Source organism: Sinocyclocheilus rhinocerous, unplaced genomic scaffold (genome assembly GCF_001515625.1).
Source record: "Sinocyclocheilus rhinocerous isolate Xijiao unplaced genomic scaffold, SAMN03320098_v1.1 scaffold1724, whole genome shotgun sequence".
Taxonomy (NCBI): domain Eukaryota; kingdom Metazoa; phylum Chordata; class Actinopteri; order Cypriniformes; family Cyprinidae; genus Sinocyclocheilus; species Sinocyclocheilus rhinocerous.
Window position 1 is genome coordinate 902,957 of NW_015626034.1, and position 17,866 is coordinate 920,822.

General features: G+C 35.4%; 1 protein-coding gene across 2 annotated transcripts in view; it reads left to right on the forward strand.

The window, feature by feature from the left end:
- LOC107708748 (adenylate kinase isoenzyme 5) overlaps positions 1-17,866 on the forward strand; it is a 106,173-nt gene that overhangs the window by 36,302 nt on the left and 52,005 nt on the right. For both annotated transcript variants that reach the window (XM_016513052.1, XM_016513061.1), the window contains exon 6: positions 6,935-7,126. In XM_016513052.1, the coding sequence (XP_016368538.1) occupies positions 6,935-7,126 (192 nt within the window). The remainder of the gene's footprint in view (positions 1-6,934; positions 7,127-17,866) is intronic.

Sequence of the window (17,866 nt, forward strand, 5' to 3'; positions counted from 1 at the left end):
GTAATCTCATGAAAGAGAAATTGATCTTACTCCAAAAACACCCGTTAACCTTGTAATTGCTAACAATTAGGCTACATTAATTTATGTCATTTATATTAAAATACTGGTAAATATAAACATTATAGCCTATTTCCCTCACTCTACAACAAATATTTTAAATTTAACGGTATTCAGAACAGAACAAGAATGAAAAATAAGTAGTTATATAAGCTATTAAACTATCAAATAAACCACAAATTAGGCTATAGCGGCAAACAGCATGCAAATGTTGAGCAAAACTGAAACGGGGTTGGGCTCACGAGCCCGTCTCATACCACAAGAATCCAAATGTTTCCATTTTTCCATATTTGTAACATTTGGTTGCTTAACTATTATTCATTATGTAGCCTAAACAAGGCTTTATACTTCACTCATGTTCTAATATCCGTGTAAAATCCTTCACATGCTGCGCAAAAATGTTTCTTTGGGCTCTGCACGCTGATTTTACTGTGGAACTTTTAAAATATTTATGTTTGGTTGACTGCATTTTAGTTTGATGATGAATGGCTGAAATGTTAGGCAACGCTAGAACTAATGTTGTTTGTGTGTGCGATCAGATGGATTAAATCAAATAAAGATATAAAGAAAAGAAATAATGCATTAAGAGTGTCACAAAAACTAGCGTAGCTTATACTTGTTGCACAGTTTTTTTTTTATTTTGTTAATCTGTTAATTATATTATAGCCTATTATATATTTTGTTTGGTCCTATTTATTTTATAGACTTAATTTCTGTTTTTCTCCGTTCACAGAAGCGCTGCAGGTGCATAATGCGGCGATTGAATCCTCGTGGTCTGTTGTTTATGCTGCTATTCGCGCATATAAAGCTAAAGCCCTGTATAAAAAAAAACATTCTAATCTTACTGGTGAACGATCGACTAATGAGCTTTGGTTGACGGTCAGGTAAATAATCTAAATGAACAAAAAGCTATCATTCTACAATTCTCCACCAGATTTACTATGCTGCGCGCAAGTTCAGGTAACTCAAAAACTTGTGTACACGATCTGAGACCAGACGTGAGATTTCATCGTAGCCAACGCTCACGTCCATATTGATAAATTCCAAGTTTTGCGTTGAAACGACCGTACGGCCAATATTTTGTCATACGTTCGTTTCGTAAAGCCGCTTTCTGAGTGCAGTTGGCATGTAGCACAGTGCTTTGACTGAGTGCATAATAGTAATGCTCTAAACATGCACTGACAGGAGTTAGCAAGACCTCAGCTAGTGCTGGGCGGTATATCGGTTCATACCGAAGTCCTGGTGTTTATTTTTGTTATGATATTACATTTTAAAATACCGCAATACCGCAAAAATATGTCACTTAAATAATGTTCAGAACGCGACACTGTTTGAAAGGGGTCCCTTTTCACTGTTGCACTGTGGTGAGGGAACAGCTGTATGTGTTACTAAGCGTGAAAGTTCAGAAACTGAAGCTGTAGAACTAATAGAACGTGATGACACAGAAGAACTCATCCACAATATCCACATTGACCGCCACAAATATCCACCGCCCCCTGCCATCAGCTCCCGCGTCTCACAGAAAATATGGTTAACACCCGGTCATGCATGAAAATAAAATACCGTCATGTACCGTGAAACCGGTATAATTTGGAAAAATACCGTGATATACATTTTTGGTCATACCGCCCAGCACTAACCTCAGCCCTGCTTATTTAAAGGAATAGTTCACCCCAAATTAAAAATTTGGTAATATTATTTCAGATCTGTGTCATGCGGAAATGCAGAATTTTCTTTTTTTTTTAGGGAACAATTCTTTTCAATAGGCTATATTTAACACAAAACTAAAAAAAAGGAAGGGAATTTACAGCAGCATGATAATGACTGACTGGAATGAATGAGGTAAAGTGTAAACTAGGAGATAAAAACAGAACACTATTAATAGAATTTGAAGATTAGCAAAAGGCTAATTCCACAGAGAGATAAGTAAGAAGAACAGGACAGGAGCATTTCTGAGAGGGTTACGATCACGGCTAGGTAGATTGGCAGTCTGTCATGTGTATTACACATGGGGATGCATAAATGGTGGGACTCTGAGTGTTTTTTTTTAGGTGTAATACCCTCTAAAACAAGACAGCAGACATTTTTTGATAACCCTCTGAGGCCCAGCAGCATTTTTATCTTCAATTCACGCCGTCCCACAGGAACTCATCCAGCATTTTTATATTTAGCTTATGAATGTATGAATCTCTTCCTGATGCAACATGCATTCTTCTATGGAATCCAGAACATCTGACCTTATGTATAAAGTTTGTATAAAGATGTTTTGTATAAAGAGTTCACATGGTCAGTGTCACAAATGTGCTTTTTGAAAAATGACCTAGAAATTGTTGATATTTCTCATTCATTTTAACACTTCAGAATTCTCATTCTAAATTTCTTGTTATTTCCAGTTTAATCAGAATTGTTACTAGCTTTCGTTGTATGGAAAAGAGCAACCTAGATATTCTCCTACCAGGTTCCAAGAAAGCAAACACAGTTTACCTGAAAAAATGAACATATAACTGTGATATAGCATAGCAATTTAGCTGTGATATATTATAGTATATAGTATTTTTTATTTATTACAACTTATTCTGTTTGATAATTACAACAATCTTTTGAGATTGATTTGTTCACAAAACTGGTATTACATTGTTTTTATCTTTTTGAAAGAAGTCTCTTAATTTCACCAAGGCTTCATTTATTTGAAAAAAAGTAAAACCAGTTAAATCGTGAAATATTTTTACAATTTAAAATAACTGTTTTCTAAATGAATATATTTTAAAGGTGCAGTAAGCGATTTCTGAGAAACGCTGTTGAAATTGATCGGACCGAGCACCAAAACACACTTGTAGCCAATCACCAGTAAGGGGCGTGTCCAGTAGTGATGGGGGAGGTGCCTGTGTTGAATAGCATTTTCAGAAATGTTTTGGGGGTGGAGACAAGATAGGGGTGTGATTCTTTTAGGGGCGTGTTTGTTTTGGTGATTTTTGGTGAAAGTAAGAGCCATAGCAGCCATATCACCCTGCAGCCCAAGACTGGTTGCCCACTGAAGCTAAGCAGAGTTGAGCCTGGTCAGTACCTGGATGGGAGACCTCCCAGGAAAACTAGGTTGCTGTTGGAAGAGGTGCTAGTGAGGCCAGCAGGGGGTGCTCACCCTGTGGTCTGTGTGGGTCCTAACGCCCCAGTATAGTGACGGGGACACTATACTGCCGAAGAGCACCGTCTTTCGGATGAGACGTTAAACCGAGGTCCTGACTCTCTGTGGTCATTAAAAATCCCATGGCACTTCTCGTAAAGAGTAGGTGTATAACCCCGGTGTCCTGGCCAAATTGCTGCCACTGGCCCTTGTCTATCATGGCCTCCTAATAATCCCCATTTCCTTGATTGGCTCTATGACTCTCTCTCTCATTTTCAGCAGCCATTACTCCAGTCTTCCGTGTCATGTGTAATATGCTAATTTGGTGCCCAAGAAACATTTCTTATTAGTATAAATGATGAAAACTGTCGTGCTGCTTAATATGGAAAGTTTTCATTGTTATTATTGATTTCAATCACTATTGGACAGTTTTCCCTCTTAGTTATTGTATCGATTGTCTTTTACCAATGACGTGACCTCCGGTAAATCCAGATCCCTTTTTACAGATAAGTTTGGATTGAATGGCAGGAACAGAGTCTAGTTTAAATGGCAAAAAAAAAATTTCAGTGTTTTAGCTTTCACTGACATTTCGCCTGCCACGCTTCTGTTGAGATAATCAGCCTGCTTTTCTGTTTTGTGACTTTTATGAACAGACATGAACATAGTTTTTATGAACTGACATTTGTAGTCTTTTGTCCTCTCCAGTGACTAATTAAGTGCACATTCCCAAAAGGCTTTCCAGCAGGCAGCTGGTTAAGAGAATGACAGTGCATTTCAGATCAAATATCTGTCCTTTGAGGTCATCATTTTGTTAACACTTATTGCACATATGTCTTATGTAGGCCTGCTGCCAGTCTGGCAAATAGAAAAAAGATAAAGTCCACATTCAGTGTTGAACAATAAGCAAAGAATTAAAAACACAGCTGACATGCTATTCGACAGTGGTGTATAAAGTACCTGAAAGCCATACTCAAGTAAAAGTACAGATATCTTACCAGAAAATGACTTTGGTAGAAGTTGAAGTCACAGTTTAGAATATTACTTGAGTAAAAGTCTTAAAATATGTGATATTTATTGTACTTAAGTACGAAAAGTATTTTTTTAATCTTAAATGTACTTAAGTATTGAAAGAAAAAGTACAAGTAAATGCAAAATGGAAAAGAAGCAAATAAATTATATATATATATATATATATATATAATGTTCATCAACCCTCTACGGACACCTTGGCAACTGAATCACCATTGGCTAGTATATTTTTTTGTTTACTCGCCAGACTGAAATACTATATATATATATATATATATATACAGTGGTGTGAAAAAGTGTTGGCCCCCTTCCTGATACACAAACACAGGTGCGCTGCGCATCCATTGAGATGAAATGAAAAATATCACAGATCGCTTGACGGAGAGTGAAACTCTTAAGTGCTCAGTCAGAGTGTTCTGTGAGTGAAAATATAATCATATACTCAGCATCCAACTCACACACTGGCGAGTAAAATCTGAGAATTTATTAGCCATTGGCTAATATTAGACATCATTTAGTCACACAGAGTGAAGATTTAGTCGCATATGCGAGTGATTTACTCGCAATGTAGAGGGTTGTTCATACACAGCTTGAGTAGCAATAGTGTGTTCAGTTTGAACTCTTTCTTCCATTTTGTATTTTTGGGTAAGAATAAGAAGCACTTCATCCGGTACTTAGTGTCTTTCATTCCAACATAAGAAATAATTTCTGGAATCTGCATCTGAATTAGCATTTAGATGTATTTACACAGCTTAATGCATCTCAGAGGGGACATGGATGCATTTAAACTGCAGTTACAGATGTATAAATAATGTTTTGTTTTTAACATAAAACGTTCAATACTGATATTTGAAATGATTTAAAACATGACGAAATGTGAAATTAAAACCGCCAGTAGGTGACAGCAAGTGACTGTTAATGAGTGAGTCATTGAGATTCAACCGATTCATTCAAACGACTGATTCATTCAGAAACAAAGCATTTGACCGTGTTCATGAGTGAATCACTGAATCATTTATTCAACCGATTCGTTCAAAAAGCTGATTCATTCAATAAGTAAACACCGTCAATTGCTCAGAGACGCAAAACAGTGCCATGATCTTTGTTTGGAACTATTTTCGTTGGCAAAATTGAGCAAAACAAGCAATATTATGTCTAAAATGTAAGTCACTTATTGCTAGGGTGACTTAGCAATACTATTCTGCATCAGTACAAATACGTGCACGCGTTGCGCGTGTTTTGCTTGCTTGAGTGTTTCTGCATTATATGAGTGGCTTTGGAATATAAATCGCAGCACGTTTCAGATGAAAAAACGCGACTTCTATTTCTGAAAATATCACAGTTAGGAGATTTATAACGAGTGGTTCCCTGCATTATTACAGCAAAGCACGTGATTACAGTAGGCTACTAAGCCGCTGAAATGGAGCAGCTCTAATGCTATTAAATGAAAGATGATGTACCATAGAGCAAAAAAATGAACAGTAAAAGTAACAAAAACTTGTAAAATACATTTAATGGGCATAATTAAGTGTGAAAATAACAGAAGGATATACAGTCAAACCAAAACAATAAAAATATTGGTATCGGTACTCGGTATCGGCAAGTACCAAAAATAAAAGTATCGGTATCGGGCGAGTACTGGAAAAAGTGGTATCGGTGCATCCCTACTTATTGCTTTACTGAACTTGTATAAAATGATTAATAAATGTGTTCATGCTGATATCTGCAGAAAAACGGTACTCTTTGTGTGATAAAAATGAATCATCCGTGGTTGTGCGCGCACTTGTTTGCACTCTAAAGAGTCTAACTTGCAAACGCCAGACCACTGATTCGTCAAATCTGATTTCCTGCAGTCCGTGTTCTTCTGACTTCGGACTATTTTGTACTAAGTAACTAATATACTTCGGGGAAATGTATCGGAGTAAAAATATACATTTTAATTAGGAAATGTAGTGGAGTAAAAGTAAAAGTTGGCTGAAATATAAAAACTCAAGTAAAGTACAGATTCTCCCAAAAAATACTTAAGTACTGTAACGAAGTATTATTACTTTGTCACATTACACCACTGCTATTCGAACAGATATAATTAAGACCTTTGACATGTTAGACTTGATAAGGAGGCTGCGAATGAAATTGCACTCTTTCCACCAAGCTTTATATATATAAAAAAGCATTAGCATTGTTGAAACGGCCGATATGTATATATTACTAGCTGTGTTATCACACGTCTTAGATTTTTTGTTAGTCTTTGATAATTGTTTAACTGTGTCAGTAACCATAGCAACCAACTCTATTATTTATTTTCTCTAGCAGATTTCTTTGCAACTGCACAATATTGTTGCACATAATAAAGCCTTCAAACTAAAATAATTGATAAAATAAGACTGTGACATTTCTCTCAATATCACAAAATGCTGTGTATTTCCTGTGGTTTCACATGTGAACTTTCAACTAAGACACCTTATATATGCTTCTTTGCCCTGCGGTTTACATCCAATCTCATTCATTATAATATGAGGGGCCAGAACTCATCTTAGATTGGCAATCTTACCTGAAGCTGATTTAGATGTATGACCTTAGAGTGGTTCTTAATAGCTACATCTTCACAGATCACTGAGCCACAAGGCGCTTTGATCTTGACTGCCAGAAGGTGACGATACCCATCAATATCTACTTGAATTAAGACATTACTATTTAAGAGACTCTCACCTCCTTTTCTCTCTGTAGATCTGTACTCCAGACCTGGTGGTGTTTCTGGCCTGCTCTAACCAGCGTCTGAAGGAGCGTCTGGAGAAGCGTGCGGAGCAGCAGGGTCGCCCAGATGATAACCCTAAAGCTATCGATCGACGCTTGACTAATTTCAAACAGAATGCCATCCCCCTGGTCAAATACTTCCAAGAAAAAGGCCTCATCGTCACAGTAAGGAACATTTTTGAGTATATTGCTCATAAGTCAGTGAGACTTCAAATGGAAATGTCTAATGGAAAATTGGATAAGACTCTTTAATTAAGCAATCGATAGAATTATTTCTTTATTTCTTTATTTGGAAGGGACCATGTACAATATTGAACAAATGTTTATATTTAATGCAATGTACAACACAATATCTTATGGAAGATAATCTAGTGGATTTTACAGAGTATTTAGAATTAAAATGAACTAAATTGTGAAATACAGGAGGGGCCAACCTAATTATAAAAATTTATCATAGCTCAAAAGAGACTATGTCAGTATTTTCACCATTAATAAAAATGTCAACACCGAAAGGGATAGTTCACCCAAAAATGAAAATTATGTCATTAATTACTCACCCTCATGTCGTTCAAAACCCGTAAGACCTTCGTTCATCTTCGGAACACAAATTAAGATATTTTTGTATGAAATCCGAGAGCGTGTTCAATGTAAGCAGCAGAACCATGCACATGCATCATTTACATGAAGCGGAAGCAAGCACATGCGTCTTGATACTCTGTCCACAATGGCGGTGCGTCGCAGGAGACAGGATGAGGAGGAGAAGAATTGTTGAATAAATTTGTTTTTCAGTATAGTTCCAAACCCATAAGACTCATCTTCGAAACACAAATTAAGATATTTTTTAATGAAACCTGAGAGATTTTTGTCCCTCCATTGAAAGTGCAAAACTGTCACTCTTCAAAAACTTCCTAAAACATTGTAAAATATTATCCATATGAATTGAGCGGTTTAATCCATGTCTTCTGAAGAGAGACAGATTTCATTTAAGATTTAATTCACATATAAACATCGATCAGTCTTATGGGTTTGGAATGGCATGAGGGTTGAGTAATTGATGACAGAATATGATAGGATAGGTTAGGATCAGATCGGATCTGAACAACTAAACCTGTTTTTAAACATTTGTAACTTCTAGCATACCATTTCGTTAATTATCTCTCGTTAATTTATTATCTCGTTAATTATCATACATTATCTCTCATAAATGGTCACCTTATAAACGTGTTCATTAAAAGTGTATTATATCAGGCTATGGTGTAGGTAATGGCATGCATCACGTGGATCATATGCATTTATCTTGCATATGTGTAGATAATGGTGTGCATTGTGTGGATCATGTGCATTTATCTTGCATTTTAAACTGGTATCATTTTCACACATTTGTGATTAAAAGGTAAGTGGCTATATAATACACTTGCGCTCATTTCAAGATTCATTTCTGGAAATCCCAGCAGCATATATACAGAGCGCTGGACTGTGCACTGACCAGGTGCACATCCACCGCATAGTCTCAGCGCTGTCAGTTTCATTAAGACATGCTCTTTATCACTCTGAGTAATTAATACAGACATATAGGGTGATCTGGGACAGGCCGGAAATTAAAAGCAGTTAGATCCAGCATGAGTCCGGATCCCAGTGGAACCACTTATTTAACAAGCTGGGGAACTCTTTTCAGATACTAAACAAAGGCAATGAGGATGTGTTATTAGAAACTGATTACATTTTTTAATCAGAAGTTAAATCTGGCATTGACAGGAAACATATAAGATTTAGGAGACGTCTATAAAAATACAAGGAGCAAGGGAATTTAGAAAGAAGAAAGCAATAAATGTCAAATCAAAGTTTCTGATCCAAAGGTTCATTTGGGAAATACCAAGAATGGCACTTCATACTTCATTCTTTTCTGCCTTAAAATGGCTGCAGGGTAAAGTTCTTGCTAAAAAAAAAAAATATATACACTAGACAGACATTTAGAAGTTTGCCATTTTGAAAGGCATGTTACTTTTTGAAAGCAGAAAAAGCAGGTAGTTCACTTGAAATCCTGTCATCATTTTCTTACCCTTATGTGGTTCCAAAATTGTTTGACTTTTTTGTTCTGTAAAACACAACAGAATAAACTTTTCACACAGCATTTTTTTCTGTAAAATGTAATTGGATAGGGACTGGGGCCATCGAGGTTAAAAAATTACAAAAATGTAGGGCTGGGGTTGACAATATTTATTGATCAATTTCAGTCGATCTTCATTTTGATGATCATGAACCAATATTGATCCTAAATTCCAAGATCATACTTTTAGTCTATGGTGTTTTCTGTTGATGCGCTAACAAAATATAGCATCTCAGTTTTCAGATTCAGTCAATTTTATCATCAAATTCAAACAATAAAGTTCACTCTTTAATGTGGCATGAGAGCTGTAGTTGCCTCAGTTTAAGCAGCAACATGAAGCACACTGAACTGATCATCTCTTCCTCTTTATTACTAGTTATAGCACAAAAGAAACATGAATGAATATCAGAAGGTTTGTTAAAAGAAACAGTATAATTTAATGAAATGCATCATGTCTTACGCAATCGCTCAATCATTGTTAGAACTGTGGAAGGACGTCAATAAAACAGCTTGTAAAAAAATGTGTCATGTCAATTTGCATTTACCTCAGTAAAGTCATTTAACATCCACAGCTTGATAGTTGGCTAAAAAAATAAATAACTCTAAAGAGTTAAATATATGCATGTCAGATGGCATTAACCTTTAATAGTAATATACCAACAGACAGGGCTCCCTGCATAGTTTACAGCATTCGTTGAGGTTTCCTGAAGAAAATTTGACATGTACTGTACCTGATATACAGTATTTCCAAAGGAATCAATATTGAATCGAGATCAGAATGGAGTCGAATGTTGTGAATCAAAATCAAATAGATTTGTTAAATCTGTGTCAATACACAACCCTACAAAAAAGCACATATAAGTACCATATACAGTATATGACTTTATTTAAAATCTTCTAAAGTCATATGATAACTTTATGTGAATAACAGACTCCAAACCTCAACATAAAACCTACTGGGAAATATCTAAAGGTTCCATATAGGGTATGTTTATGCAACAATGATGTACTACAAAATGGAATTTTTTCCTTAAAAGTTTCCCATACAGATAGCAACGTTGTCAAAATAATCCCGTTCACACAGATCCACAAAAAAGGACTTAAAATGCTGTATTATGCTTGGCAGGCCACAGGCCCAACGCTTCGGGGGGCGGGGGGTGGTGGTGTCTGACTTGAAGCAGTGCATGTCATCAAAGTAGGCTACCGCAAGAGCGATTTGCAAGCATTGTTCTCAATTTGTCAACATTTCTTTTATTATTCATAAAAGTAAAGTAAATTATGGTGGCCTGGATAAAACTCCCAGCCTGGCTGAAATTTTGCCCCACACCGGCATTAAATTAATTATTTGACATTTGATAATTATTAAATATTTGTGGCTTGAAACAGCTGGAAAATTAAAAGTGTAGGCCTACTGCAGTTCTATGGATGTTTTGCCATTTAGGTAGGGTTATTAAAGCTAATTAAAACTATTAAAAAACATTTCTGTTAATTGAAATAAAGCTGAAATAAAATAACATAAATATAAGCAATTATATAAACGGAGAAAAACTGAATAAAATCACATATATAAAATAAATAAATATCCCTATTCACCAAATATATATGACTTAAGTAATTCACAGATTAATTAAAGAAAAGAAAAACTGCAACAAGTTCTATATGGCGAGTTTCTGTCCATTTCTGTCCAACTTCACGGAAAGGAAATCAATACAGCAGAAAGCAACATCTGTTTGTTTTCTTTATTTTTAAAAGCACAGTGTTTTGTTGATATTGTGACTGTACTGTACACAAATAAAAGCAACCCCTTTATAGTTTCATAATGATGTCTCAGACTTATCTTTGTTTCTGCTGTCATAAAAAACAAATTCAAGTGATCGCGCAGGTGCCTCAAGTGCGCACACACACCAGTTCTAGCATACTTGACATCGCAGCCTGTTCATTTTCAAAATAAAATAAGCCAACCAAACATATAAAAAGTTACACTACTCAATTTAAATAGTCCGAAGTACAATCTATTGACGTTCAAAGCATAATAAATAATAGTTTAGTATTCAAATACATCATGAATATGGAAACCTTTTTGAGTGGATTCGTGCCGAATAAGAGCCCAACGCCCGTTTCAGTTTCAGCAGCAGTGAATTCGTTTTGGGTTGATGTTTAACTACTATGCTTAATTATTTTTCTGAATACCGTTAAATGTAAAGGATTTGTTATGGAGTAAGAGGAACTAAAATAGCTTTTAGCTTATCTGTATTTATAATGTTAGTAAACATTTAGCTTTATTTACCGGTATTTTACATTAGACTATTCATGAATGTAATAATAAAATGCGACTTGACCTTTACGGGGCTTAGCCTACCTGTTTTGTTGTTTTTTTGTCTCTCAAAAATGCAGTATTATAAAAGGTATTTTTAAACCATACAGCAAACGTTTTAAAATATCTTAAAAATTTTACTTTAAAAACTAGTCAACTTTTGTATGTGCGCGTGGCCGCATCCATGTCTGTTTTGTCATTGCACATTATAGTGCCCCCCCCCCAATATGTTTACATTTGTAAATTTTTTAGGCCCCAAAAACACAGTTTTCTGTTTTTAGTTGAAAATGGTGTTGTGTAAACCTTTAGAAATAAGAAATAAAAGGGGTTTGACACAACACGAGGGTGAGTAAATGAAGGCAGAGTTTTCATTTTTGAGTGAACTCTCCCTTTAAGGGTAAAACACCCAGCTGTAGCTAAAGAATATCCAAGCTTATGAGCTTGCGATAAGCTGAATCTCTCTGCCAATGTGTTCTAAGGCACCTCTGCTAGCCCACATTTCAGCCCCTTGTGTTCCAGCAGAGACTGGCATGCCACAGCAGCAACTGGAGAAAAATGGATGTTTAATCTTGAAATAGTGAAAAACAAGAGAGCAAAGCATCCATACTTATTTAAACAGAGTGGAAGCTCTTCTCTCTCATGTGAGATGATATGCCAGTATGAGCAGGTGTTTGGGGATGCAGGTGTGTGATACACACTCACACACATCTCACCACTCAGACCGGAGCACGTTTCTCATTCACAGCATGCAGCCTACATTGATCCGCTTCACTCTCAAATGAAGCGTTTACGCGGGAGATGACACACAAACATTACTCTTCAAAATCAAACTGGCCTTGGGAAACCCATTTGACCTGGAAGTGAGAGAAATATTTTTTCCTTCACATCAATTCCACATTCACTTTCTGTCTACAGCCACGGGTTGAGTAGATTTAATTAACTGACGGTTGATTGACAGCTCTAGTATTGTGTGCAAGGCCATCTCAGCTGAGTGTAAATAAAGCTAGATTCAAACAGTGTGGCTGTCAGCTGCACTACCTTTACCGGTGCGGATGCAAACACACGTATGTACTGTATACCATCAGATTAGTAAAACATTTCAGACAACATGAGCTTAACAAACTCTGACTGGAGCCATTGGATTTATTCACCTTTTTTTTTTAAGCAAGGAGGCATTAAAATGATCAAACGTGACAGTAACACATTATAATGTTATTTCAATTTCAAATAAAATTTCTATTCCTACAAATGTATTATGGTAAAAAATGTTAAGCAGCACAACTGTTTTCAACAATTAATAATCAATAATAAGAAATATTTCTTGAACACAAAATCATGATTTCTGAGGGATCATGAGACACTGAAAACTAGAGTATTGGCTGCTGAAAATTCAGCTTTGCCATCATATGAATAAATTACATTTTAAAATACATTAAAATAGAAAGCAGTTATTTGAAATTGTAATAATATTTCATAATATTACTGTTTTTACTGTATTTTTGAACCCAGATTTTTTGAAAGGTACCATATTTTAAAAAAAATAGTTTATTTGCATTATTAACTACAAGCATTTTGTGAGTTATTTTATTCCCACCCCATCACTTTAAATTAATATTGCATACTAAGATGACAAAATATCATACATTTTTATAAAAATATTTTATTCTTTAAGTTCCACTTAGAATGTCAGTATTTATTTATTTAGAAATTTGTATTTTTCTAAAAACAGTCCTCATTCAGTTTTCACTGCACTCTTTCTCTGACTCTGAGAATGAAATGGGCCATTGGCCATAATTATGAATTAAGAAATGGGCCATAATTATATTATGCCTTCCTTCTTGGAGTAACAGTGCTAAATTTTAACTACGAAGTTGTGAAATTGCTGTTGAGTCCAATTTATATTTAAACTGCCTCATCCTTCAATAACAACCTCTTATCAAAACATTTTTGATATAACAGGTGTTGCTGCAATGTAAATGTGACCAGGTATGTGTTAATAATGGGTCAGACTTTATTTTAAGGTCCAATTCTCAGCATTAACAAACCATTAACTCCTAATTTGCTGCTCAGTTATAGTTAGTAAGGTAGGTGTTAAGTTTAGGTACTGGGTAGGATTAAGGATGTAGAATATGGTCATGCAGAAAATGTGCTTTATAAGTACTAATAAACAGTCAATATGTTAATAATGAGCATGCTAATAAGCAACTAGTTAATAGCGAGAATTGGTCCCTATACTAATGTGTTACCTAATAATGTTTCAAGCCATTTTTGCTGCTTAGTTTCTTTTACTGGTCTTATTTCATTGGGGCGTTCAGAATATTCATGCCAGATTTTGTTTATTTCAGATCATCATGAAAATTTAAATCCTCATGACAGGAGTCTTAAATATTTATAGGTTACAAATAGTGTTGCTTTCGTCAACGAAAATTATGACTAAATATCGTCGTCAATGAACCTTTATCACGTGACGAAAACGAGACGAGATGAGACGAAAATGCTGGTCATGTGACGATGACTATAATTAAATGTATAATGCAATATCGTTGACGAATAAAAACGAGACTAAATGTGGTTTACAAAATAAAAACTATGCTAAAATGTCTCTTAATTTTCGTTGACCAAAAATTAAAACAGTCCGCCAAAAACAACACTAGTTACAAATTAAGGCTTACCTAAAAACATGATACGTGATTATCTTTGATCAGTTTAAAGCATTTAATTTAGTCTAAGCGGAGTAACTTTATTGTATCTTTTAATTTCTTTTCTTTTCTTTATTCAATTTATTTGTACAGGGACAACGCACAACAACGATGTTGTGCCAGAGTTAGCTATAAAGCTAATTTGCATCTGCAGTCCCTGGTTTATTTGCATAAACATTTCATTAATACTGTAGGTGGAGGCTGTCACGAGGTACTTTTTTAATAAAATGTGTTGATCTGGTATAACGGCATTTCAGATGGCTGGATGTGATTCAGACACGGCTCAGGTGAGATAACTTAATTAAACTCTCCCATCTGCGGCACCACAAGCACGCTGCAATAATCAGGTGGAATAAGCTTTACGCCATTTCTTATTAATGTGAATTTATTTCCTCATTATCCAAGGAAAGCTTAACGGTTAATATTCTAACAGTTTGGTTTTTTTAATTAAACCCCCTTGAGGCTTTAGATTTTTTTCATATTCAAGTTTTGAATATGAACTGGCACTTTGTCATTACTACACTACACATTATGGGGCTTCACTGATGTTCATTCATAAGCTTTTATTCTGACAAAATATATTTCTGCAAGCAACATGTAAATCGCAAATATAAAATAGGGCTTCCTCTTTACTCATTCGCTCTGTCACAGCTTCACTGCACTGACATGACATTTACATTTTTTTAATGTGTCATTCTCAAAGATAGTTCTGCAGTGGCATGGTTTCTGTGGTGTGATGTATAGCCATTTTTGTTCTTTTATAAGTTGAGGAGTGGTGTTCTCATCAGTTTATGCATGAGTGTAAATGAGGATGTGTTGATTTCTACTGCGCTGAGTGGGATTCATTTCCTCCCACAGCCAAAAGGAATATTTGATTACTCAGAGGATGCTCTTTCATGAAAAGTCTGTCATCATTTACTCATCCTCATGTCATTCCAAACCTTTCTTTCTTCTGTGGAGCATAAAAGAAGGCCTTTTGAAAAATGTTTCAACTGTTGTTCAAAACAACAATGGCCGCACTGACTTTCATTATGTGGAGAAAATTTTTTTTTCAAGATATATTTTGTGTTCCTACAGTTAAAATTATATAAAGTACTTTACATGTGCTTTAGACAATTCATCAAAATAAGTGTACTTATTATTAAAAAATAATGATTTAAATTGTACTTTATAAATATAAAACTAAAATATAAAAAGGCACACTTTTCTTTAAGAAACAGGCATGAAAATGTACTCTCTGTACACTGGACATTTAAGTGGCCTTTTATTTCACTAATATGATATTATCTGAATGGACAGACTTGTGACTTTTCATTCTTTTAACAAGTGAATTTGTATGTGGCTAAAAATGAAATTTACAATGAAAAAACTTTGTGCCTTTTAAATACTGGTTGCCACCTAAAGACTGAAATATAAAAGTTAAGCACAATCTTGATATTCATGGTGACATTCTTCCCTCTGTGTCAATGTGCCACAGGGAGCTATTTTCACATACCGTGAGGTAGTAAATCACATATAAAGAAAGTGAAAAGTGAGAAAATGACTCACCAGGTCATTGGTGTGTCAGGCCATTAACCTCACATCAATCGCAGCAGTCAGAGAACTGTACCCTCTAAGCTCAGCCAAATTACATGGCAGCGGAGGACAAGAAGAAATCACACCAGGGCAGGAACACAGGGAAGAAGAAGATAAAGACTATAAAGGAAATTTGGGTTCTCCTGAGGCTAATGGAGTGTGTAAGCTACCAAACTATCATTCTCAACTCCAAGTGCAGTCAATTCAAACATCTGTGTTGAATTGGCTGAGATGAAAAATAACATAGTTCACCCAAAAATAAAAATATATTCACCCCCATGTTGTTCTGAACCCGTTTGACATTTCTGGGGGGGGGCAAAACAAGAAGATATTTTTTTTAAATGTCTCAGTGTTTGTTTGTTTTTGCCATTATATGGACACAAAAACAGTTGAAAATTAAAACATTCTTCAGAATATCTTTTGTATTTCACAAAAAGAAAGTTATACTGGTTTGGAATGACGTGAGGGTGAGTAAATGATGACAGAATTTTCATTTTTGGGTAAACTCAAACGTCTATTGTCATATAAATGACATTTTCAGCTTTCTTTGCCTTCAGACTCTGACAAGTTAATATATGACTGTAGATCATTCACACTTTTTCTCGTAAACATTATCTTTAATGTCATCTATGAATTACCAAGCATATATATTAATCGCGATTAATCGCATCCATGTGTATATTTATTATGTATATCGTTTGACAGCACTAATATATATATATATATAGACATCTGCAAATATGATTAAAAGATGAATATGAGACAAAACTACAGAATGTCACATTTTATTATTATTATTATCACATTTTATAATTCAACACATACATGTTTTAAGAAAAAAAAAGGACAGCACTTTCAGAGTTTCATCTGATGTGAGCATAAGTATCAGGACAATTGAACTTAAAGCAAATGTAAAAGTTTAAAAGCTAATATTTTGTTGCAAATGAGACTCTTGGTCTCATCTTTTGAAAAGTTTTCTCAGCTTTTAATACAGCCAATTTAAACTGTTGCTTGTTTTGGGGAGTTTCTGCCTTTACTCTCCTCTTTAGCTGGTGAAATTCATGTTCAGTAGGATTTAAATCCGTAGATTGACTTGGGCAAGTGCCCCCTCAGATTTTTGAGCCAAGTGGATTTTGAATGCAGCTTCCAAGACAAAAAATAGCCGAATAATATAAAAATATTTTATGGCATGACACCCATGTCTGTTACTTAAAGGGGTGGTTCACTGTTTTTTTTCTAGGCTTGATTGTGTTTATGGGGTGCGATTTTTGAGCCAAGTGGATTTTGAATGCAGCTTCCAAGACAAAAAATAGCCGAATAATATTTATAATATTTGATACGATCACACCGGCGTGATTAGATCGTTCAGTACGCCGATCACATCACCAGCTGCTAAATTCAAATCTGCGTTCGCTGGCTGGCGCTGAGCCAGAGATAGACGCGTTTGTACAGCGCTACATTATAACCAATCACACACGATTCTGTTGAGCTTATGAATGCAATGACCAATCAGAGGCGTTCAGATGAGTCATCGCTAAAATGCCGGTGTTTTCTTCACTCGCTCGCTGACTGAATACCTCTTTCTGGCAAATTCTCTCGTCAGAAGCAACAAAGTGCAGATGTGTGTACGAATTTGTAAGTAAGATACTCATTTCACAGTGTAAACAGCTTCAGTGATTTTAATGGGAGTTTTAGAGAGTGCTTGAACTCTAGACTGAAGTCAGTACAAATGTTTTTTGAAAATGTAAATGTTCTTTGCTCTCTTTCTGTACAATGAAAGTGTCATGATTTTAGCCTAACTTACAATGTTTTTATTAAATTCACATTAAATACAAAGTCAGTCATACTAAAAATATTTTATGGCATGACACCCATGTCTGTTACTTAAAGGGGTGGTTCACTGTTTTTTTTCTAGGCTTGATTGTGTTTATGGGGTGCAGTCTAACATGTGTTAATGCTTCGTTTTTTAAAAAACGCATTATTTTTCACATAATTTACCTTTATTCCACACCGCTTTGTCCCTTCTCTGAGAAACATGCTGATCATTTCCTTCTTTTATGAAGCCCCTCCCTCAGAAATAGGCGATGGGCTCTGATTGGTTAGCTAGCCCAGTGTGTTGTGATTGGCTAAACCGTCTCTAGTGCACGTCTAATGTTCCCGCCCCTCACCTCAGCGGCATGTGCTCCGGTTGTATTGTAAACAATGGCGTC